Source organism: Osmia bicornis, chromosome 4, assembly GCF_907164935.1.
Source record: "Osmia bicornis bicornis chromosome 4, iOsmBic2.1, whole genome shotgun sequence".
Taxonomy (NCBI): Eukaryota; Metazoa; Arthropoda; class Insecta; order Hymenoptera; family Megachilidae; genus Osmia; species Osmia bicornis.
The window spans coordinates 4,995,608-5,019,762 of record NC_060219.1 but is presented as its reverse complement, the minus strand read 5'-3'; the positions used below and the strand labels follow the sequence as shown (position 1 = coordinate 5,019,762).

Here is a 24,155-nt window from a genome sequence, read left to right as displayed (position 1 = left end):
CAACGAAAGTGGTTGGTGACGCATCCACGCGTCGCGTCGCTTCGGTGAAAAACGCTGTGGCTCGAGGAAATGAACTCAATTAGAGTTAGCCAGCCACGCTTGCGAACTTTTACAGCTGAAAATTGAGGGTTTCTCCGTTTTAGCATGTTCGCGTTGCGATGTTTACGAGCTTAAGAAAAAGTGGTCAACGTGGGAGGCTCTTGGTTCGTTAAGCATAATTACGCCACCGAGTTACGAGCCTACATAGAAGAGCTTAAAGCTTTCCTTGTTGCAATCTTTCCTTTGATAAACCGAGACAAAGAACTTTCTTTGTTTTCCAGTTGATCAAAATAGACGTGACACCTCGCTATTAGTAACAAAGTAAAAAATCGGGGTTAAAAGCGATTTTTTAATAAAGTTCATCAGAATTGACGGATTCGTATATTTTTTTTTAAATTGATGATCAATGTTTATCGATATATTGTTGCAAGGTGACTGAACAGGAACGATAAACAATCGTGTTTTTTGGTCGCAGACTGATCAAAGGTGAGATTAAATTCGTTTTTTTGGATGATAGGTGAAAACCGCGATTGATTCCTCGTGACTACAGCAGGCTCTTGATAATTTTTCGCTCGATAACTTTCCGTAGAGGTCTGTTTCCTTCCACCCGTACTTTCACCAATACTAATCCCACGTCTCCAACATACCGTTTCTCACGCATGTGATTTGTTAAAACATTCAATGGTTTTGTAGATATTAAAAGCAAAATGTTGAGAAAAATGTAAAACTACGTCAATGAGCACGAATGTGTTTACAGCATAAATTACGTGATTGTTTTCTCGAATGGTGAAACACATTATTATTATCTTCACATTTTCTTCTTGAACATGGTTGCATAAAATAAAGATATTTGTTCCAACCATTAAGGAATTTTCATTCTCAGAGTTTACTGTACAATTCATTTTTATGACTATGCAATTATAGATTTTATGTTTGGTATTGTTGTTACAACACAACATCGACTAGGTGCTGAACAAATGACGTTGATTAATAGAAACATTGCGCAATGAGCAATAACTAACAATGAAATATTTTGCGTTCAACGAACGAACCTGTGGCGGAGAATAAATAAAGGAAGGTAGTAGAAGAAGAGGATAATCACGTTATGCGACGTATAGAACATGTAATAGCATGGTGTAGAAATTAATAAAGAAATTAATCATTCGATAACTAGGTAGGCGTACGCAACGCGTGTTTTATCGTTACAAACAGCAGTTTCATGTATTACAAGCGATTAGAAGCTGCATCGTTGGAAGAATGCAACTGAGAGTCAAGTTGAATTCTTCGAGGCTATCTGCATATTTCTAATCGTAACCATGATCTGACATTAGCGAAACTAACTAGGATTTTTTGAGGGGTGGACCAAGTCCCTTAGCTTCGTTAACAACGTCGAGCAAAAGAATTTTAGAATTTTAGAATTTTAGAATTTCAAAATTCCAGAAATTTTAGAACCATAGATCTTAGAATCTTGAAGTTGATAAATTTTGCGCCAAGCTTGGAAGTTTAGGAAAATTTTTGGTGGGTGTGATTAATTTAAAATATGTTACTAATCTTCCGATAAGAATTTAAGTTCCAGTCCACCTCTCGTATCCAACCTCTAGCTTACGAGTCTGAAACAAATTATCCCGAAACTGCATGCACATAAATTTTAATATACATATGTTACAAGGAACGGGGTTCTACAGCCGATTACGTTCATTCTAGCATAGGCATCCCGGTGTATCGTGTACTCGACTAACCCCTCTCCCTGTGTTATTGAATCACAAAACAAGACGAATAGCAGCGTGCATAAGAAACACGCATGGTACACCATCTCGGTGGTAGGACCGGGTGAATAATCGAGTGCATCGCGCAAACGTGGACGATGGAGAAGTGCGTGTACAGTGCGTCTGCGTAGACAGCAAGTGGCTGGTGCACACCGACGCGTATCCGAGGGAGCAGCGTACGTAGGTCTGGTCTCGGTGCCGGGTAAAGCGGAATACCACGACGCGCGGAGCAAGTACCGTCGTCGTCACTGCTCATGCTCAGTAAGATTCCTAGAGCCCGGAGAGACAAGGCTCGCCCGTGGAATAATTGATCCAATCGAAACTCGTCTTGCTCCCGCCACGTTTTGTGCACTGACGCGACGCGACGCTCTTTATGTAAGCTGACCGCGGTCGCGCGTCCCGCTGCACCGTCCGCGAATTCCCGACCAGGAGTGTGTTCTGTATCGAGTTCCTACGCGACGAATCCATTCCGCGAATAGCAGGCATCTTCGATCGGCCGAAGATAGCGACTACCAACAACAAGTGTCCCGGATAAACGATCCTCGCTTGGCACCAACCAACCTGTTTACCATAGCCCCGTGCGAGCTCACGCGTTCACTTTTCCTCAGGGGTGGCGTCGTTTTTATTCCAAGGGCGGCAAAACTGTTGGTCTCCCATAGGTAGCGCGGGTATCCCGCGACAGGACGCATCGTCAGGCGACGCCGCTCGATACGCTCGGTGGAGCCTGTTGATACTCGAAGGCTATGTAGCATGCAAGATGAATGGGGCTGATTTCAAAGTTTCGCACGAGAAGAAGAAATTATGCTGAGAAGATCGTTCGGTCGTCAGATCGGAGGAAGGAGAAGGTTAATCCTTGGTCAGGATAATAGGAGCGTTAAGTGGAAAATCTAGTCAAGTCGGATGTCAAAGCGTGACATCTAGTCGAGCGAGTAGGTAATCGAAGGGACAGAAGCAGGGGTTAAATCCGACGACAGAGGAAGGAGAGGATCCTCCTCGTCCCGACAGGACGATGACTGTGCTCCGCGGGAAGGGTGTGGCTCGACACCGACGCGAACGCCTACGAAGAAGGAAGAACAACCGTTGGTGATATAGCATGTTGCCCGCTATCGTGAAATAGCGAGGTGGAAGACGGAGCGCAGCGAGGAGTCGAAGGTGTGCGTACCGCCGCGCGGCGCTGTCGTCGTTTGGCTTGCCACCGCGGTTGCACCGACGCCACCACCTCCACCGCCACGGCCCACCGTCACCCCTCTCGTTGCCGCTTGCCGCCCGGTTCGTTTACGTTTCTGACAGTGGCCCGAACGAGCGGTGACAGCCGAAGCGGCAGTTCCCAGTGCGCCGTCGTACTGTGCGTATCGTGTCTGCGTGCCGTTCCTCCGAGATCCTCTTACCGCGTGGTCGGCCAACTGTCAAACCTGACCAAAGAATCGACTTATCGGTTACACACGATAAACAGGAAACCTCTCCGATAACCTCGCCTCCTTGTCAACTGTTCCTTGCATCCGGATCTGATTTACTAGCAAGGAAAAAATATCGACGCTTGTTTTCGTTCGAACGTAAAAAGTGCTTCGATGAAGTAAGATGTGCATTGTTTTTAGAGCTTCGAGGATAACGAGCAGCGGATCGTATCGCGTACTTTACACCGCGAACGACGCGTGCACGTAAACCCTTTGCTATCGCGCCTTTTCCCCAAAAGAAGGGAACAAGCTCGAAGGAAAAGTTGTACGAACAGCTGATCCGTTGGCACAGGCAAAAATGACGGAATTGGCGAAAGAAGCTTTCGCTTCGCGCAATTATCGTCTCGCTGTTGAGATGTACGAGCGCAACCTGAAACACCAAACTCCGACGTTCGAGATGCTCGTTGGCTACGGAGATTCCCTGGCAAAGTGCGGTCGTATCAGGGAATCGATCGGTGTTTATGCAAGATGTTTAGCCGTGGGCTCCATTCCACCGGAGAGACTGAAACACCTGGCCAATGCTCTTCTGGACGAGTTATCCGGCGCAGCTACCACCGCTAGCACCAGAAGAAAAATCGAAACATCGTTCGCGTGCCCTGTTTGCGAGGGAACTTTGTGCCAACCGGTGACCACGAACTGCGGTCATATTTACTGCAAGAATTGCGTGGAACCGGGGAAGAATTGTCGCGTGTGCGGGCAGAAAATCGGCTTGGTGGGTGAGACGAATGTGCTGGTGCAGAGACTCGTGGAAAAGTGGTGGCCACGCGAGGCGGAAGCTAGTAGGGCGAGACACGAGGGTGATATTCTGATGAAGGAGGGCCACTTGGCTCAAGCTTTGGAGAGGTACAATCTCGCGGTCCATCTTGGTGAGTTGACGTCTTACCTATTTTTCCTCTTTAACGGGAAGTTTCGAGTTTAAAGACATCTCGGGACAGTTTCCTGTGGTACGTCTGATATTAACGCGTTCCACCGAGTGTCACATATTTATACGAATGTTAACATCACAGACAGCTGATCGAAAATTAAGATTTATCAAATTGTAGAGATATCTTCGAGATTGTGCAACATTTGTAAAGTGATTCTCGTAATCGCGCGTGTTAAGGACACGACAGGATTTGTCCTTTGTCTTTCTCTTTATGCAATAACATTTGGAAATGTTTGTCTTACGCGCAGAAACGTTTATTCGAGCTACTAAATTTTCACCACGGGTTACAAAGTGGTTACATAAAGATCATTACGAAACAGCGAATCCGGATAACGTTACGAACCGCAGAAGATTGAATTAATTTGCACGTACCGATTTCAAAGATAACGAAACGAAGCTTGAAATACGAACGATTAGGTTCTCTATGATTATATGAAAAAAAGTCATCGAGCTCGATATATATCGGCTGTCAAGGAACTAAAAGAGTAGCGTGAACAGTTCGAATGCTTCGAGCGTAAACAAGCTACGTTTCATGAATGATATTCCGTTCAAATGCGCGTATTTACTACGTGCTCATTCTACGGACAATGTCATCCGCGTTATCTGTCGGTCAAAGAGATTTTTTTTTGCGACAGAAAACACATTTCACGATTTTATAAACAACGCCGTAAATCATATGCACTTTTGGTCCTCTTTGTTTCGCGTGCAAAAAGTAAGCATTCCACTTCTCTCTTCTCTTTGTTTGAATTTCTCTCGTATAAATTATTTCTTTATTTTCTTCTTAACGTTTCGAAAATTCGAATAACTCTGAAGCATTCTCGCTAAACTTTCAACAAGTATTTACACTCGCGACCAAATCAAGTTTCCCCGCGGAAAATAGTTCCCGCCCTTCGCTCGAGGCATTCCCGAGGAAAATGACAATATAGCTAAGCGGGTCTCGCGTGTATAAACTGTTGTATAAATGTTTACGTGGGAGAATTTATATTAATACTTATTTTGTTACTCATACTTTTCAGTCAAATACTAAATTTTATAATATTTAATAATAAAAAATCATGATTTTCTAAATCACTTTTAATATTATTATCGTGAAAATTAAGGTTTCGAGAATTCCTGCTTCCTCTAACCTGATCTGCTTGCGAGTGTACATGAAATTCAGTTTATAAATACCACCTGCAGTGTAATTTGTATTTATCATAAATTCCTAGGGGAACGTGTCCAATTAGTAGCGCTCAAAATTGGGTGACATGACATTTAGTGAAAGAATGAAAAGCTGATATTCCTGAAATTTTTATTCAAAACGCACTAAAAATTAATACGTTTTGGAATCTGTTAAAAAAGATCATACGACTATTGCAAATTTGAATTTTATGAAATTTTTATTTAAAAAGCGAATTAACGAGCGGATTTTCGAGCATAAACGCAATTCCTGTTTCTCTGACCACCATAGGTAGGTTTTAATCGCTCCGGTTTAAGCAAGCCCTGGTTGACGACCCCGTTGCAGTCGCAGCACAGACTTCTTTGTTCAGATTCCTAAACGTCGAAACGTCTGGCTCCATTTCTATTTTTTAATCCGTGACGCTATCGCTGCGATCGTCTCCTGGTAAACAGAATTCCATCTTATTAGAAATTTTATCATTAATATATGTATCGTTTTATGAAGATTAATTACGCTGACTGGTGCAGTGAAAATGGACATCGGTGGTCAGACGTGTTATTCGTTACCTTACATCATTCGAGTATGGATATTTATGCAAATAGGATATTTCTTTATTTTTTCTCTTCAAATGATACACAGTATTGTTTTAAGTGATAAATTTACATATTTCTTGCAAGCTCTTCTGATTATTAATATTTTAACCCTTGAATTTCGGTGTCTGGATCAGTCGTGACGCAAAGTCACAAAACTTTTAAACTAAAAAGTTTCATATATTGAAGCAATAATTGTTAAAGAAGCAGTGTAAAATTTGGAAAATGAAAATAACGTGAAGAACGTAAGAATGTTCCGTAAGATTTAAAGTATGAAAACAGATGAAAAAATTAAATTTTAATATTTAATTATCAAAAATTATCAGATGTGTCTCTGTTGAATATCGTGGGCGACCGATAATCTATGCGGCACTCAACCTGTTAATCTTACAAGTCATCTTTTTGTTGTTAATTATTCAATTATACAAAGTTCAAGATAACAGTTACCAATGAATTCCATGGTACTAAACGTGTTAATTAAAAAAGAGCAAACGCTTTGTTCACGGTAACGTTTGTCCCTTAGAAAGCTAACAAAAGACACTTTTCTATTCTGGTTGGCGCAACGTATCATAGAAAGATTCGAAGAACGCAGAAACCGGCTGCTCGTGGTAGATAAAGCGTACCTGCAGCCGGCAGGTAAAACGATTCTCTCGATCCCACTGGAAAGAATAACTGAATCGATCGCATTCCTTCTCCCTCTACGTTGTTGCATGCCGAGTGCAGCGAACGGGCTCTCGCGTGGAAAGGGAGGCGGCTGCGTTCGAACGCGAAGACGACGACGACGTCGCTAAGTTCACGGCCAGTCTGAGGTTGTTCTTATATAACGCTTCGAAAGAGAGAGAAAGAGGAAAGGTAGAGAAAAGGATAGACTGTCGGGAGTGCCGAGAGGCCAGATTATTCCTAACACCGAGCCATTCGGAGGGACACGGTGCTGCATGAACCGTGAACACAAAGATCTTCGGCTTCGCGTTCTGTCGAATCTTGTTTTCGCCGCGGAAAATTCAACGCGTTTTATACGCGTGGAATTGAAGCGGCACGTGCCACGAGACGCGATACGAATGTTATTTCATTGTCTGTCAGGAAAAAAAGCCAGAGAGAACTATGCTGATTATCAACGCCGGGTCCCCTTCTAAGCCTTCCATTTACAACGTCAAAAAATATTGAATGAAATTTTTTTTTACTCTTACCTTTGATTACCTATGATCGAATGTTATTTTATTTAAAATGAGTTTCAATTTTTCAAGCATGTTTATCAATCAAGGCGACCTTCAAAAATTTTATAGATCTGCACTCCAAAAATCTTAATTCAGTTCTGATGATTGTTCAAAGGCATTAGATTGTCTGGACATCAAGATTGTTTAATGAGTTAAAATTAAATGCATAAATCGTGGATGATATAATTCTAGTTTAGGTAATGAACCCTTGAACAGCGGAGTCTCTTGGGTCAATTGTGACCCAAACTTACAAAACTTAAAGTTGAATGTATAATTTTAAAATAAAAGAGTTTTGGTTTATTATTCACTGCAGCAGAATGCGTGGTTTAGTCGTTCGCGTTTGATTTTTATGCGCTGAGATTAGACGCGGGACCTTCTCTGTAAAACGTAATCTACGATGACGGAGATAACGAGGACGATCTAGGCAAGGACGATTAGTCATGAAGCATGGATTACGTGTTATCGCGGCTCCGCGTCATTGTTCTTGGTAATCATTTACCAACCATATCGAGAAGAGGTGTTTCATGTTTGTCAGGTATCACCGTGAGAAAACCATCTGTCAGTATTCGACAACGAAAATGACTTTCTTTTACTATAATTGTGTAGAAAATGGATCCATTCAGTTGGTATATGTTTTGTAAGTTTGGGTCACGATTGACCCAGGCGGCTCCGCTGTTCAAGAGTTCGTTATCTAAACTAGAATTATATCATCCATCGATCCAATTGCAAATCGTAACAATGATGTCAGAGCCAAATTACGATTTCTCGGACCCAGCGCTATCAAACATTCTAGGGTTTTTTTGCTCTCAAATAATAAAATTAAATAACACTTAATCAGAAAGAAAAAGAGCAACAGTAAAAAAAATTGTATTCAATTGCAAAAAATAATTTTTCAGGCAACAAAGAAAACCAATTTCATTTAATAGAATTTGTAATTAAATAATGTAGGAAGTGTTTTATAATATTGGCCAGGAATATTAAAAAAAATGTCAACTTTTATAGTGGAAAGATTAGATATGTCGAAGACTAATAGCATAATTATATAAAAATTTGCAAATGTTCAGTTACGTCGTCATTGCACTGGAACAGTATATCTATTTAAACACACGTCTTTCCATTCTTGAATCTCATTCATGAATCTTTATTTTTCTTGCCTGTAACTACACACTTGTACGTTTCTTTTCAGTCATTCAATTTACTCACACTTTGGTTAATTGTAAATTTCATATTCATTCTTAATGAGCTCCATTCATACTCTTGCGCATTGCACACCTCTGTTAATTTCCTACTCTACGATTCAATGGATTTCGAAAATAATCGCGGAGAATAAAACAAGAGAGAAATAAAAAATTTCAATTTATTTGTATTTTGGTACGAGCCAGGGGCGGACTGACCACGGGGAGTTTGAAAAGATTTCCGGTAATCCGGTAGAGATTTTGGGGCCTAATTAATTAAAATTAAGGGCCGTATTCTATAAAAATGAATAATTTTGTGTGCCCCAAAGTAAAGTTAAAAAAGAAAAAAAAAATGTAAAAGATGATTGTATTAGTTCTATACAATTAAAGAAAAATTTTTCTGGATACAGTTTAATTACCTTTGGAACATACATGGTATCGCCATACTGGATTCTCTGTATCGGCGATGCAGTCGGGAATATCAAAATTACGTAAGCGCCGGGCGACGCAGAAACTAAATTTAAAGAAGCAAAAACGAATCGCGTAGTTGGAGCATGAGCCATCTGCAAACACGTAGCCCGATCGCTTATTTGCTCGGTTGCACCTGCACCGTCCACCTGGCCTTTAAGCCAGTTACAGCGACTTTAATTTCCCCGACATGCTCGTACCCCGACTAAACTCTTCTCCAGCATTAAGTAGCCTGTTCGGACCGGAGCGAAACCCAGAAGAAAGCAATTGCACCGAAATAATAAAGACAAAATTATGACAAATAATAATTTAATAACACATTTCGTTTTTATTATTATGCAGAATAGATTTCAAAATATACTTTTTTACTGCTTAATGTAGAAATTCAAATAGCATTCTGTTCTCTTGTAACTCCTGCGTGATTATTGAAAATTAACATCTCGTGTCAATCTCGTTTTTATCAAAGAAGATTATTCACCTTTATCTACTTTGTAGCAAGACGAAAGGAATGCTAAATTGAATTTCAAGGGACATTAGTAACGAAAACGATTCCTCATACGTGATCATTGTCTTCCGAGTATTTTCGAATCACGGTATTCCGTTTCTGCAAAGTTTGCTATAATTATCATTTGAGTGCCAGCTGTACTTTATATAGAATGTGCTTGTGGCGCGGCAAGTTCGATGACAGAAGTTAGAAAGGAGGAGAAGTACGTAATTTTCATTCGAAATTTGTAATTAAAGATTATAGAAAATATTTAGGACAAGTAGGTTATTAATCTCTGAAGTATCAATTTTAACTGCGCTAAATAACAATAATTTTTCCTAATTTCTGAAATAAATATTCGTGCATCAAGCCATCATTACATAAAGTGCATAATATAAATCAAAAAATCAAATCAATCAATTTAATTAATTATTAATTATCATTAATCAATAATTTATTTTTCTAAAACGTACAGTGATCAAAGTTTTGATCTTTTCGGTTCTCTCTTTTCTTGAACGACAAAGAAAATTGGATTATACCATAAAGGTAGTCTGGTTGATCAGAATTGTATTAGGTAATAATAATATCGAACTATTCTCACTTGGTTTATCGTGCGTTCACTCTCCTTCTCGTTCCCTCCGTTTCCCCTCTGTTATCGTGCATGATAAGCGTTAGAAGGATTACTGCGCCGCTCCCACGGACTTTGTTACGCGCAAAGTAAATACGAGCACGCTTCTGATGGCTATTGTTCGCGAAACAGTCGGTTCGAGCGCTTTGTATCTCGACGAGAGGCGAGTTTTGATCCGGGTAAATCGCATTCATTGTTCGGATCCATATCGGAAATACCGCGTCCAGCCGGCATCTATTTTTATCGAAGTCTTTTCTCGGTCATTGATGGAATTTCCAGAATGGGGCCGGCGAACAATTGCAGGGGTGATTTGTTCGATTCTTTCTGACCGAAAGAAAAATAAAGAGTTTCTTATGTGAAAGGGTTAGAAATAGTTAATTTTCAAATTTCATCTCTAAATTTTCGATTACATTATATTTGGAGTGCAGGATCGGATTATTAGCCTTCGAAGGCCCTTTTGGTTCAAAAATGACAGTTTATTATAAATGTAATTAAATAGCACTTACTCGTAAAGAGAAAGGGCAGCAGTAAAATACATTTCATCCAATCTTTTTTAATTATAGTAAATGGAAGGCTTAGAAAACAAACAATCTTTAAATTAATAAAAGCTCAGATTTAAATTTTAACAATTATTTCAAATATAGTTTTATTTTCTATGTTCATTTCTTATTTCTATTTTATCCTATTGCATGGACACTTTGGTCAATGGCCAGTGCCCTAATGATCCGAGAGGTCTCTAAATTAAACACCTTAGAATAACATCTTAAAGACCATTCACATCAAGTCATTTATAAATTAGTTTATGTTGAAAAATAATAAATTATTTCCGCCGCTATATAATTTTACATTGTACATATTTTGTAAGTTTCGATGATGATTGACCCAGGCTCTATTGATAAACTTTCATAGATAACCAACAGGTTTCTCATAGAAGAAGAATCATCATACTTGGTTTAGCGTCAGTTTCATGGGGTTTCTTCGCTCCAGTTCTCAAGGCACTTTCTAAGAAACCGGAAAATCACTCGGTAAACTCGATACCAGTGTGCAACGATGAGTATTCTGTTTCAAAAGCTCTGAAAAGCGGTGTGAGTTTCAATTGAAGCGGGAGCTAGGTCAGGGAGGCGCTGCCACGGTTGTCGAGATTTCAAAACAAGCGTCTCCGCAATGATAATGTAATTTCCTTCTCCGGAAACTGATCTTCTCTGATTTCGTTGGTGAAAAGTGGAAAGGAATCGAGTAAGTTTCTCGCGTGGTACATCACGGCCTCGAGGGTTCGTCGTCCACGTATATGGACTGCTGCCAAATTCGGCACGCTTTACTCCTTCTTACCTTTATCTCGGTCGGAAACGCGGCGACGGGAGGACGTGGCCGCGAATTCTAAAGAGCGCCACGGACCAAGGACGCATCCGTGGTGTTCAAGTGATTCGCAAAGAGAGCAACGAGAACGACACCGTGTCAGGGCCACGATCAGCCGGAGGCCGTGCAACCACCAATGGAAACGGGACCTCGCGAATTTCGCGAACCTCTTCTCCACTATAAATGGTAATCCTTTGTGCCGTTCCGTCGATCCGTCCTCTTAGCTCTTTCAACATACTTCTCTAGTTGAAATAACGGGAAACCGCGTTGATGACTTTAATCTTCGAGAGTGCTCTTGACAGTCAGATAATATCTTCGACTTTTCATTTTAACGCGATTTCCGCGAACCCCGTGAAAACAGAAATTTTCCAGCAAAATCGTCACAAATCATCCGTGAAAAATACGTGTAATGGTTTCTAAGGATGGTAACTGACGTATGTACAATGCGTCGATTCGCAATCGCACGAAAATACCGTGCGCGAATATATGAAAAGAGTAAGCAGTTTCTTCACGGATCGTATTTTCGTGGTACACGCCGTCTCATATTCGAGCATGAAAATACGGTCTGACTCATTTGCTTTTCCTAATGAGATTTTCACGATACGACAACTTATATAACTTTCCCACCGCGTCCTTTTGCTCGCTCATAAATTCTTTACTTGCGAAAACGCTTTCGTAGACGACGTGGAAATTACAAATGCACATATGCAAAACAAATTAGGATGACTTTCAATATTTTAAATACAGGTCCAAAGAAAAATGATAAATATACAATATATGTATTGAAAAATCAAAATATTATTTAACTCTTTCTACTATGAACGCGTTTAATCGTTTAAGAATTGCAACAGATCTAGTAAACATGTTGATGTAATTATTCAATTAGATCTCTTAATTGTTACACAAGTATTTCATTTTTAGAGCTTAATTCGTAGACAAAAATCTCTTAACACTCTATTCGTTAAATGAATTTAGCAGAGATGATTGAAAATCCGAAAATTTCAGGTACTCGATACTCAGGTTGGGTAGAAATTGTTCAGATTCGAACGGGTTAGGTTCTCAAAAGTATAGATGCGCGAGGACTCGAAAACTTCGAGTACCCGACTCGAGCCCACCCGATTTCATTCAACCCGACTCGACCCTGTGTGATATTACAATTCGAACAATTTCTACTCGACCCGAGTATTGAGTACCCCAAGTTTTTTAATTCTCCCACATCTATACTTTTGAGAAGCCGACCTGACCCGACTCGATCCGACACGATATTTTCGGGTTGTTACACACCTTTAGTATTTACCGTTGGAAGATTTAATTTAGCTTAATTGAAATTAAATTCCTTTTTCTATTCGTATTTTCCTAATACCCTCATACATACACGAAAGTCTTTCGTTCGGATAATTTTTCGTCTATACATCGTTAATAACGATTCGTCATACATAGTTTGTAGGTCTGGGTGACGATTAACCCGTCCACTAGCATTCAACTGCTTAAAGTCGTTTCATCCACAGAGAGTTAAGAGTAGGAAATCAAATAACACATCATTGTTGATGCTTCAGGTAGGTTGCATTTCACCAGCTGCACGTTGAAACGGTGGCGACCACTGTTCTGTGTCAATTTATTTTCTCGATAAATTCGTCACGTCTCTACAAATAGCGTTATATAAAGTCGCAGCGATGTTTCAGCGCGTGGATATGTATCTTACGCATTATTCCTGTCGTCCAATTTTCGAATCACGTGCGCGTACAATCGTTTGAGTTGACGGAAAAGTGGTATTGTTCGATGATCTCGGTTCGCCTGGTACATTTCTTCTTTTTTTCTTTTTAGTAAACGAATGATTCGAGCTTAGCGTGTTCCAGCGTCGCGTCGGTTACGATTGTGAACACGGTTTATTTTCGCTTTAATAGACTTGCTCGGAGAAGGAAGAATCGTAGGAAAAAGATTCGAAACACTCGTGTTCCGTCGAGGTTCCGTCATCGAAAGTGGGTCGTGACCTCGATTCCGCTCCGATGGTACCCATCCGTCAATCGAAACTCGGCTTGTCTCCCTCATTTCGTGTCGTTCTCGATAAACTATTGTTTGTTCCTTCTGCCTAATTCTTTGTTCTTTTTTACAATTCATTCTACGTAACCGAAGCTGATAATTTAGATACCGTTTCAACATTTTCACTACAATATCGCAAAATAGATACGCTTACCACTGATGCTTGATAATTCCCCGTTTCTGGAGCCCCAAATGCGGAGAATTATCGAGCGCTTACTGTATTCGATGGTGTCCCTAAAATCTGAAGAAAAATAGACTTAACGCTGAAATTAGGAAATGTCCCATAACTTATACAGAGGAATGTACAATATATTAATACTCTCCATTCTGGATAATTTTTTTTCTCTTTTTTTCCATTCTTAAAACGGAAGTTTGGCCCAGTTGCCAGAATTAGTCGATGGAGGTATCTGCCACGGGTTTTGCCCACCTGGGCAAATCAGCGGAGAGGCAACCGCTGTAACTGCGATAAACGTGTCACGTTCAGTCGGAATCGCGGTATTGTAAATCCACGAGAGCGCGTTTCGATTACATAATTACGCTGAACGAAATTAATCCGTCGTGGCGCACGCGATTCGTGTCAAGGCGATAGTAGCCGCGATGCTTTCTCGCTGACTGCCGAGCTGACGCGTGGTTCATTCGCGAAAGCTTCGAGAAATGTTAAGAAATGTATACTAACCGGCTGATATCCTCGGTGAATGCTTCATCCATCGATCACGACGTACGTAACCTTTGGTAAATTCTCGTTGCTCGCTTGTCGGACAAATTTGCGCATTTTCTAATCGATGGCGACGGCTATCTGCCTCTCGGGGATATTTCTGAGCCAACCGAATGCCAGACCGCGTGGCTGTCTACGTGCCTGCGGTGTTTTCCATTTGAAAAACCAGCTTATGGGCGCTGAGCGCCTGGTGGGTGTAGTCGCTAACCCACTCGGGTTAGCTTGATTGTCCCTAGACAAAAATTCCTTACACGCTGACAATGAGGCAAGTGTTGGGTTTTTTCCGTACCCTTGCGATGATTGGTCAGCCCAGGAACGAATTTGTCCAACCCCGCGCCACTTGGTTGGGTGGTGGCTGCTGGGGGGTGGACTTTTAGCGCAATTGCGCCCTTTAACACCGCCGGTACAAGTGAAAACAGAAACGGCAGAGCGGGCTTTTAACCCCATAATGATCTGAAAACCCAGCCTGCTGATCAACGAGGAAATCTTTGATATTGTAAAAAAGGGATTAGGAATTAATATTTATCAAAGAAGCTCTGTAATTGTAAAATTAATTTTCGTGTACCCTGGGTCATTCCCTTCTTTCTATAGATTTCGGTTCTTTGAGTTTTTGAAAATTTTCTTCGAGGCACAATAAACGTTACTACTAGTAGTAATTAGTCATCGAAGTACGAAGCTTTCCCCTTGAAGCACTAGCGGAAATTTTTAGTGAGTCATACAGATGGTAACCTATACCAGTTAACGCATTAATGGTTACTTTCTTTTTGCAATAGAAAGATGCATTGGAAATGTTGAGTTTCGTGATTATCGAAGACATTGTTGCCGATGGATCGATAGTGTCTCGGTTGAAGCTTGCGGTCAAAGGTCTTAGTTACACGAAAGATTCATTGCTATGCGTCAAAGAGTTACGTACGGTTTGTATGTACTCAAATGTCCGAGAAGAGGCCGTTTGTTAGCCGATGCTCGCTCGAATTCTGCTCCGATTGCAATGTTCAGGGAGGAATGTGTATGCATGCCGATGCAATTCGGGTTACCATTTGTCGTAAATACGATTCTTGTAGGTGGCACGTGAAAACAAATGCATACTTCGTGCCAGCGAATTTGTGGTCTGGATACGAAACGATTTTGCAATCATCGATTTCTGAACACGAATTATATTGCAATCATTCCCTATGGAATCCATATAATTTAGGAGTGTGTAAGTATTCAAAAATTCCCAAAAACATATAAATAGCATACAAAATTCGGGTACCAAAATTTTGGTAATTTTGGGACCAGAAACATCTTATTATACATGATAATATATAAAAACTTACGGGTACCCGAATCGTCCGACGCGATCCGATTATTATCCGACCTGACATGACCCGAGGTACGGGTACCCGCCCGCCCCTACTATACGTAAAATAGACTTTTCTCCTTCTTGTTTTCATTTTTTCGGTTATGTACCACCCTCTTCATTGATAATCAATAGCAGATAATCTAGTCCACCTCTACTGTTGTAATCACCATCGACACGTGTCAGGTAGTATGTCGTAAATGGAAATAAATGAAATTAAAATACACTAAAAAAATCGAAAAACTGCTCGTGTGGAAAGCATCAAATAGATTTGAATTCGAACGTATGTCGCCCACTCGTCGTTTCCACCGAATCGAATTACATAACAGGTCTGTCGAAGTTCTTACTCATTCGTCGGGTCGCAAAACGCGCTCGTTGATACGTGATTCATCATTTAATCCAGCGGCCAACTTCTTCACGGTGAATAACACTAATCGAGTTATTTTCGAACGCGCTTGATCCTTCTAATTTTTGTAACGATTTCGTGATCATCACCGACGACGAAAAAGGAAGAAGCACGTTCGAAGCAGAACATGCTCTCCTTCTTGTCCTGATTTGCATCCGTAAATAGAACGTCTTGCCTCGGCTTCGATCGTTTCCATGCGAAATGATCTCATTTCCGTGATTGATAATTAATTCTTCTAAGAATTTTCAATTTTAGTTCAGATTAGATTCTGGCCACCACGAAACTTTTCATAAATGCAGAAGAATTTAATAGAAATTATTACACTTAATTATATTGCTGTCACACGTTTCGTTTTTGTTTCTAATAGAATAATTGCAGGTAAAAAAGTGAATTAACATGTTCAGCAGCGAGTAAAGTAGATTTTTCCAGGGCAAACCGGGAATTCTGAAAATTCTAATTTTGACGATATTGATATTAAAAGTGATTTAACAAAAATAATAATATAATTTCAATTATTAAATAGTATGTAATTAAAAAATATGAATAATAACGTGAATAGCAATTCAAATTCTCCCGCCTAAACGTTTCGATGCAAGTAGTATGAACCGCGGGAAACTTATAGGAGAACATTCTCACTTTCCCTGAGGAAACCTACCATGCTCGATGCTGTACGATTATCAAGCAATATTAAAATTGTTACGCTGTATAATTCGAGTACCTACCATTAGTGATACGTGTACCGCTAGTTGAGAACCGCTAATTGATATAACCAATGAATTCTCATGAAAATTGACATACAGGATTATTTATTTTCGCAAATATAGAAAATTCAGGTCACAGAGGGTGTTTTGCCTCCATTTCAATTTCTTACATTTTTTTTCTCCTTTTTTGTTTGCGATTGCATAGAACATTGCTAGAATTAAAAAGCATTCCATCGAGACGTCGCTATAAATGGCCATTAACGTAGTTTTTCCATGTACGAGCACCAGTTTAACCCGTTCGCGTGCACGTGCTGCCGGCTAACCCAGTTTTCGCGCGTTTTGGCGACGCGATGGTGCAACGTGTCGCAATCGTATGGAATTGCGTGGACGTGCGATCGCTGGAGAACGTGATGGTCGAGTGGAACGGACGCGGATGTTTGGACGACGGAACACACGGAGGAAGCTTTCGAAACGGTTGTGGGCGAAGGATTACTCGTTCGTCTTGGACGAATCGTAATTAACGGTGTTTCGTGCGGTCAACTTCGAAGTGGAACACGTATTCCACGTTACGCAATTGGAATGTACGGAGAACTAGGAATTTTTCACTCTGTCTTCTTGTGGGCGCGCGAAAGAGTGTAGGAAGCAAAGAATAAGGAGCTAATTCGTAGAAAAATAAAAACGTACGTGCGACGATTAAACAGACTCGACTATTTTTGTAGCACCAAAATTTATTTACTTTTCGTTCTTTAATTAAACTGATCATACGCGTGCTTTTCTATATCTGATTAATATTGCATACAACTTATGTTCTATGTTAGAGGATGTTTATAAATTTTTGGTTAATTTTGTTATGAAATTATACATAACCATTCGCAGTCTATTAATCAGAGTAACAAAAATAAAGTGATAAGTAGCTAGTATTTTTAAATAGAAAAATTATTTTGCTTTGGATATTAAAATTTGTTTTTCTTGATCGTGTACAGTTTTTTAAAAGATGCATATAAACAGTCGTATGGAGTATTGTATACAATATACAAGGATTATCGTTTTAGAATGCAGCATATCATTATGATTAATTACCTCGAGATAAGGCTTTCTATTTTAACGCTGGAAGCAGCTTGACAATTTGTTAAATAGAACTCTGTTATCGTTTTGATATTAATACCCATCTGATTTTTTAATAGGTACGATTTTCAATTGCAACCATGCAAATTTTTGAAAAAGGAAATTACACAATTGAGAAACTCAATAAAAAAACAGGCGCATGCCACATATATATATGTTTAAATTCTCGTTTTTTTCATTAGTGCCATTAATTGAAAAAAGTTATTTTGTCAACAACTTGCTCTTCTCTAAAATAATAAGACAGTGGCATATGCCTCTTGCAAGCAATTATTATCTTGATTTTTATTTAACGTAATATGAAATTCTGTTCATTTTTTGTGAAAATATTATATTTTAGAAAAAAGAAGGAACGAAAGGGTTTTACAGTCGATGCTACACACGATATTCATTTGCGCGACCCTAAGCGCACAGAAAAGCCGAGTTGGCTTTACGTAATCGGTAATAAATACGACCGCAATCGATATCTCGAACTGACACCCATTGCCGCGGTGAGTCGAGAACCATTAGGGATTTTCGATGACCTCTCCACTCTTGGATAGACCGATACGTAACTGTTACTCATGATTTTTCTTCGTAATCTCGCTCCAAATGGAACGTCAGCATTACAGCGGGCCGTGGTTCTATATTTCACGTGTCGCCCGATTATTAACATGGCTTATAAAGACGTTTCGTTACGTAACGTTTCGTTCCAACTCGAATTACAAGTATTTGGACCATTCTAATTAGTTAGTAACTAGATAGTTGCTCAAACTGTAATTGGTAACTGAATTCCCTATCACTATTGCCAATTGCACGTATCTAAAAGAAAACCTTAGCGCTATTGAATCGTGTAAGTAGATGGTTCGTAGAGTTTAGCAGGTGAAATATCGATTGCCTTTAAGTTTATTGTCGCGTATGGAGGATATGGTGACAAATCAATAACTAGAGGGCATCCGTTCGTTATTTTCGCACGACACAACTTTCATGCTCTTACTATTTTTAGGGGAAACGCTTTCGTTGTCCTAGTTGCTGAACCCACCATGTCCGTAATTCAGTATAATTGAAATATAATTCAGTATAATTGACAGTAAAATTGTCTAATGGAATATAGTTTTAGTATTACCGAAGACGTGATATCTGATTTGTTTCATTTCACCATAATAAGTTGATCAGTCGGTGTATATTCAACAGGAATAACAAGATTTTTCTTATTTATATTAGGTTACGAACGTTGTTTATGCAATCGCTTAAAATTCCGAAAAAATTCAAACAGTCCGAACAAGAAGTCAATTATGAAACTTGGCGGGAAACGCCCAGAGTGCCGAAACGAGCATTACGTAAACGCCTAGCTCCTTATTCTCGAACTATTCGTTGTTTACCTAAAATCCAGAAAAACTTGTACGATGACAGAGATTTTGACGTGTTCCTAAAAACATGCGGTAACAAACAATGAGGAGTGTTGTATGTTTTATTTGCTATTAACGTATACAACTGCTCTTAAAAAAATTAAGTATTGTCATTTTCTTTGTGCCGTTCTTATTTTTTTTTTTATTAAATTTTAAAAAGTTCGTCATTATTTATAGCAATTATATATTATATATAGTCATATATATAGATAGCAATTAAAAATGGTTCATATAAAACATTTTTATCTGATCAAATATTGTAGTGTTCGTTTCAGAATCGATGAGACCAGTTTTCAAAAAAAAATAAAACAAATTTCGATTCGATTCCTTATTTTAGGAAGGTTAAATAATAATTCTGTTAACAATTGCCAAAGCTTCCAAGAAAGCTTTCAGTCCATTTCACGCCTTATCTGAACTTTCTCGTGATCATTTTATTACATCCTCTATCGATAAACGCTACTACGAATACGTGCAGATTCTGAATAGAGTGATCACAGTCATCGCACTTATGTAATTAACACACATTCGAGACTGATGACTCAGTGTTCGCGTCCTTAACTATTTATTCAATGCAACCTTAGCAAATAAATTGCTATTATCAGCGAATACTTAGAAAACTAACAGAGAGATAACAGAGCCTGTAACAATGAAAATTACAACAAAACTCATAATAATAAAATAACACGAAAGCTTTATAGAAACGATATTAACCACGATCCCAAGATTCTTGTATGAAAGAAATTTCTAAAGCAACTGATAAAATTCTTTCACAGTTTTCCACATTTTTACTTCTTACACAACAAACAAAATATTTGAACTGTATCCAGGATGTTCCAGATATGATGTCTAATTTACAACCTAGTGATAAGATACCTGAATAGATTAAAAAAAGCACTCAACAGTTTCGAGTCACCTCATAGCGACCCGAAACATTTGCCAAAATTTCGCGACCGAGTTCTTGAACTTGACTATGCGTCTCGTTAGTTTCGTCCACTTGGATTCAATCAGGAAACCAGAATGGTTTTCAGGAAGGTGAACGGTAGTACACTCGGATTAATTCTAAGGGAGGGTATACAGAAGAGCTTTCCACCTTTGTTCTTGTCTTCGATCTAGGGAGAGATTAGGAGGGGAGATAATTGAGACTTACATTTTTACTGAGAGATCAGTGATATGACGGGCCATCTAGTAGAATGTGGGCCTTAATTTTAATAATTTCGACCCTAAATAGCTGCTGGCCTAGGAAAAGTCTAATCTAGAATCTCTTCTCCATCCATGCATAGAATATAAACAAATAAGCCATATGGCGGACTATTTCTCCTCTTCCGCTTGCGTTGAATATAAGTTGCATAGGATGATATAGTTGGCGGGAAACGTGCAACGTGGCCAGAGCATCTGGGATGCACGGTGACCGGTCGATACGCGCGGGCCAGTTACGTAAAAGGGAATAATATATAAGAGGAGGCATATTTGCTGAGATAAGATACGAGGCTGGTCGTGGTCACGTGCTCGTCGTGCTGTCAAACTCTTCTGTTATGTAAACTTTGCGCTTTCTTGGCGATTTGCCATTTATCGGCGTCCGTGGTTCCGCGGGATCGAACACTCTGATTTATTTTCAGCAACGCTTGCACGCGCACCGGATACCACTGCTCCTTCCCTCTTATTGCCGTTGCATCCGGGATGAAGGAAACCATTTCCTACCGACACGATACCTCTAATCATATCATTTCTTTCATCTCGTTTAATCTCGTTTACTCCTTCTTTCGTCGTCGTGCAATAATCGTAAGGCACGAAGGTAATTTTAACAGGTGTGCGAGAATATGAGAGTCGGGTCGGGTGAGTATATTTCGGTTCGGGTCGGGTTTTTGAAAGTATAGATATACCATAAGCCGACTCGAACCGAAAGATCTGAAATTTTTAGCTTTTCGCGCACCTCTCGTAACTTCGTAAACGATGCGATTGATGTGCTTGTTTCGTTAGCTTGCGAAAGAAACCCTTTCTTTGCTAAAATTCATATTCCAACATAGATTATTATTATCCTGCTGTTAGAATCAGTAAAATTTGATTAGATGCTGTCTAATTAAAACTTAGAATTAAAACCAATTAGCTTCTACTTATTAAAAATTCTATAAAAATCAGTTTAGCGCAAATTACATGCTCTTATTAAATTTCACTCATTTTCTAATTATTTTCTTTGAAGTCTGTATAAACTGTATGCTCAATTGTGAAATTCTTGCAGTAACGTAAAGCAACGCAAATAACCCGGTGAACGGGTACTTACGCTAACAAATGCTGCAACTAATGAAGCTTCCAAGCAAAGAAATGAAAATTTAATGCTTGTCGTAGGTCGTAATTACTCGTACGAATATTTAACACGCTCCCTATTTGTAACAGAAGTAGGAAAATTTTGTGCTCAAGTAGTCTTTGAATATTTCATAATCTTCAAATGGTAATAAATATCTTTTTTTACTTTAAACAAATACAAATCCATATTTCTGTTGAAGGTACTTAACTATGATTGCAAACGGAAAAATCATTTGTTATATTTTCGAAAACGTATACAGATATTCCTGCATGAAACGTGGATAAAGTTTTCCTTCATTATCACTACGCGAAGCGGAAAAGAATATCTCGGTCACAGCGTTTAGATATCATCGAGCTCGAGCGTCGAAAGCGGAACCGCGTTGCTGATCGTCCTCTAGTTAACTGATAAACAGCTCTTTCCCGCTTTTGTAATACCTCGCGGCTGATGATAAACATACATACCCAGAAATAAAAAAGTTTTCGCATATATCTTTTTTTTTTATTTAAAGCTTTCAAATCATATTACACAAAAAATATTTTATGTATAATTTTTAATATTTCCCAAAACTAAATAGTAAGTATGTAACGATAAAATCCAGGTAGAATAATACATTTTTAACAATTTTGAATAGATAAGCGGTTTTTATTATCAGTACCGAAGGAGATTCGAACTTATATCAAATACGAGATACCTCATGTTCAACGGTTGTAAAATCATCTCGTTAATTCAACTTCCGTTCAAGCGTAATTACGAACGTTTTAGCCGCGGTTTCGGGCATTTCAGTACGAATTCGGCTTGTCCGCGAATCTTGCCAACTGAACGCTCCCGGATCCGCTCGTTAGCACTTACCCTCGTAAATTTCCGTACGCGAGGATTCTATTTCCACGTTATGAGGTCGTCGGGATTAATTTGCAATCCGCCGGATATATTTGCGAACGTTATTTATCGCGTTGCTGCGTTCACCAACGATTTACGCGCTCGAAGATTCATTGAGCGTCGATCTCTGAGCAGAAAGCATGATATTCGAACTGGTATCGAAGTTCCACCTTTTTCCGACCGCTATAATTGCGATCATGCTAGAACGACGAACGGCGACGATCGAAGGAAAAAGAAGTTCGCATAGATTCTGTCGAAGAAAATCTGGAAGCTGGCCAGCTTGAAAAATTTACGCTCGGATTCGCACGATGAATAAGTAAAGATCCAATGTTCTCGTTTCTCAACCTAATCGCTGTTGATATTTCATCTAAAGTTCGGATATCGTCTCGCTTCTTTAAGAGTGTTTTACGAAACAGAATGTTTCTTTCATAGGGCTGTGGGAGTATTTGAAAATTCGGCTACCCGAGTTTCGGATCGAGTCATGTAATGATCAGGTCGTGTCACGAGTTAATATTCGGGTCCTGAAACGAGGGTTATCCGAACATATTTTCGGGATTCCGCCCAAACCTGGGAAGAAATTCTCGATCGAATTTTCGAGTAGCCGCATACTCCTATTATTTAAAATTCGCATTGCGCTGAGCTCACTAGCCGCAATAATTTTCTTTTTTCTTTTTCTTTTTGCAGAAGTTGATTATACTCTGCTGAAACGAGGTCGATGTAATAATGTTGTTTTAAGAGTATTTTGTATAGCATAGAGTATTTCCGTAGATACCTTTATGGGAAGAAATCCAAGCTGTAACATTCTGTTTACTAGAAATTGATAGTTATGGCATAGCTGTTGCATAAGTATGTTCGCGTTGATATTGAAAGAGAACGTTATCCGTAAGTTTCCGAAGGAATTTAAGCTTCTTGGTTCGCGATCATAGTCTATTCGTTTCCACGTTAAATCCGGAGTTGACAAGATTAAACCGTTCCACGTATGTAGCGAGCTTCCACGTTACTTGTTGCCAAGTTTGCGATTTGTTGAGGTAAACACCTGTAACCGATCGTTACAGAAAAATTATTGAGTGGAAGGTAATATTTAGTGTAAGATGATATTGCATATCCATATGGCTATAAAGTGTTCCACATCGATTTCAAAATCCTTTCTGAAGAATGTTATCAACGAACAGTTATATTTACCGGTTCTGAAAGTTTAATACCTAACAGATATAAATATCATACTCCAAACATTAAAAAAAAAGATTATTATAAAGAAAGCAAAAAAAGATAAAAATTGTATAGTAATTTGTTCATGATTCATCAAAAAATAAATTAATACTGCAATGGGAACTTAAATGGATTTTTGAAATGAAACATATTTTTGAGTACTTTTTCGAAAATTATGAAATCACGTCTGTATTATTTAGGAGATAGCAAATGGTTATATGACGGGTAAAGATTGGAAATTCTTGCGATAAGAACACTAACACTCCTTTATGACAAATGCAGTGGATGCAGTACAAACTGAATCACGATCACCAGTGACAGATACCACGAGTGACAGATACCACGAGTAACTAAAAGAAAAAGAAAAAATTCAAAGAAATGTTTAAAAACAGAAAAGGACAAACTAGTACCGCTTTTAGGGAAGGACGAATTGTTAAACTACCACACAGGGTAGCTTAAATCTACTTTTTAACAACGCGTAGTAAAAAATGCATCTTTTTCGAGCAGAAAAATTTTTATATACAAACGCTGTTATTGAATAATTGAGATCTCGCTCATGGTGACAGACACGCTAACGTCGGCCCTGGGGCAAACTTAAATTGAAAAATGAAATGATAGAATCCTAAGTAATTACAACTATAGCGTGTCAACGTATTAATCCAACGTGACTCCTAAAATCCAATTTTTCATTAATGAAAAATTCTTAACTTCATCGAGTCACTATCATAAAAGAAGTTCAAGTTTCTTCAGTTTTTTTTCTTATCTCGAAGAAGAAAGATTAAAGGTAGAGTAAAAGTTG

The 24,155-nt window shown here is 39.1% G+C and overlaps 1 protein-coding gene across 1 annotated transcript in view; it reads left to right on the top strand.

Moving 5' to 3' along the window:
* Positions 1–2,050: 2,050 nt before the first annotated feature.
* Positions 2,051–24,155, top strand: part of LOC114879675 (LON peptidase N-terminal domain and RING finger protein 3) — a 43,514-nt gene continuing 21,409 nt past the window's right edge. Inside the window, exon 1 of the mRNA XM_029194842.2 lies at positions 2,051–4,125. Within this exon, the coding sequence (XP_029050675.1) occupies positions 3,558–4,125 (568 nt within the window). The 5' untranslated portion in view covers positions 2,051–3,557. The remainder of the gene's footprint in view (positions 4,126–24,155) is intronic.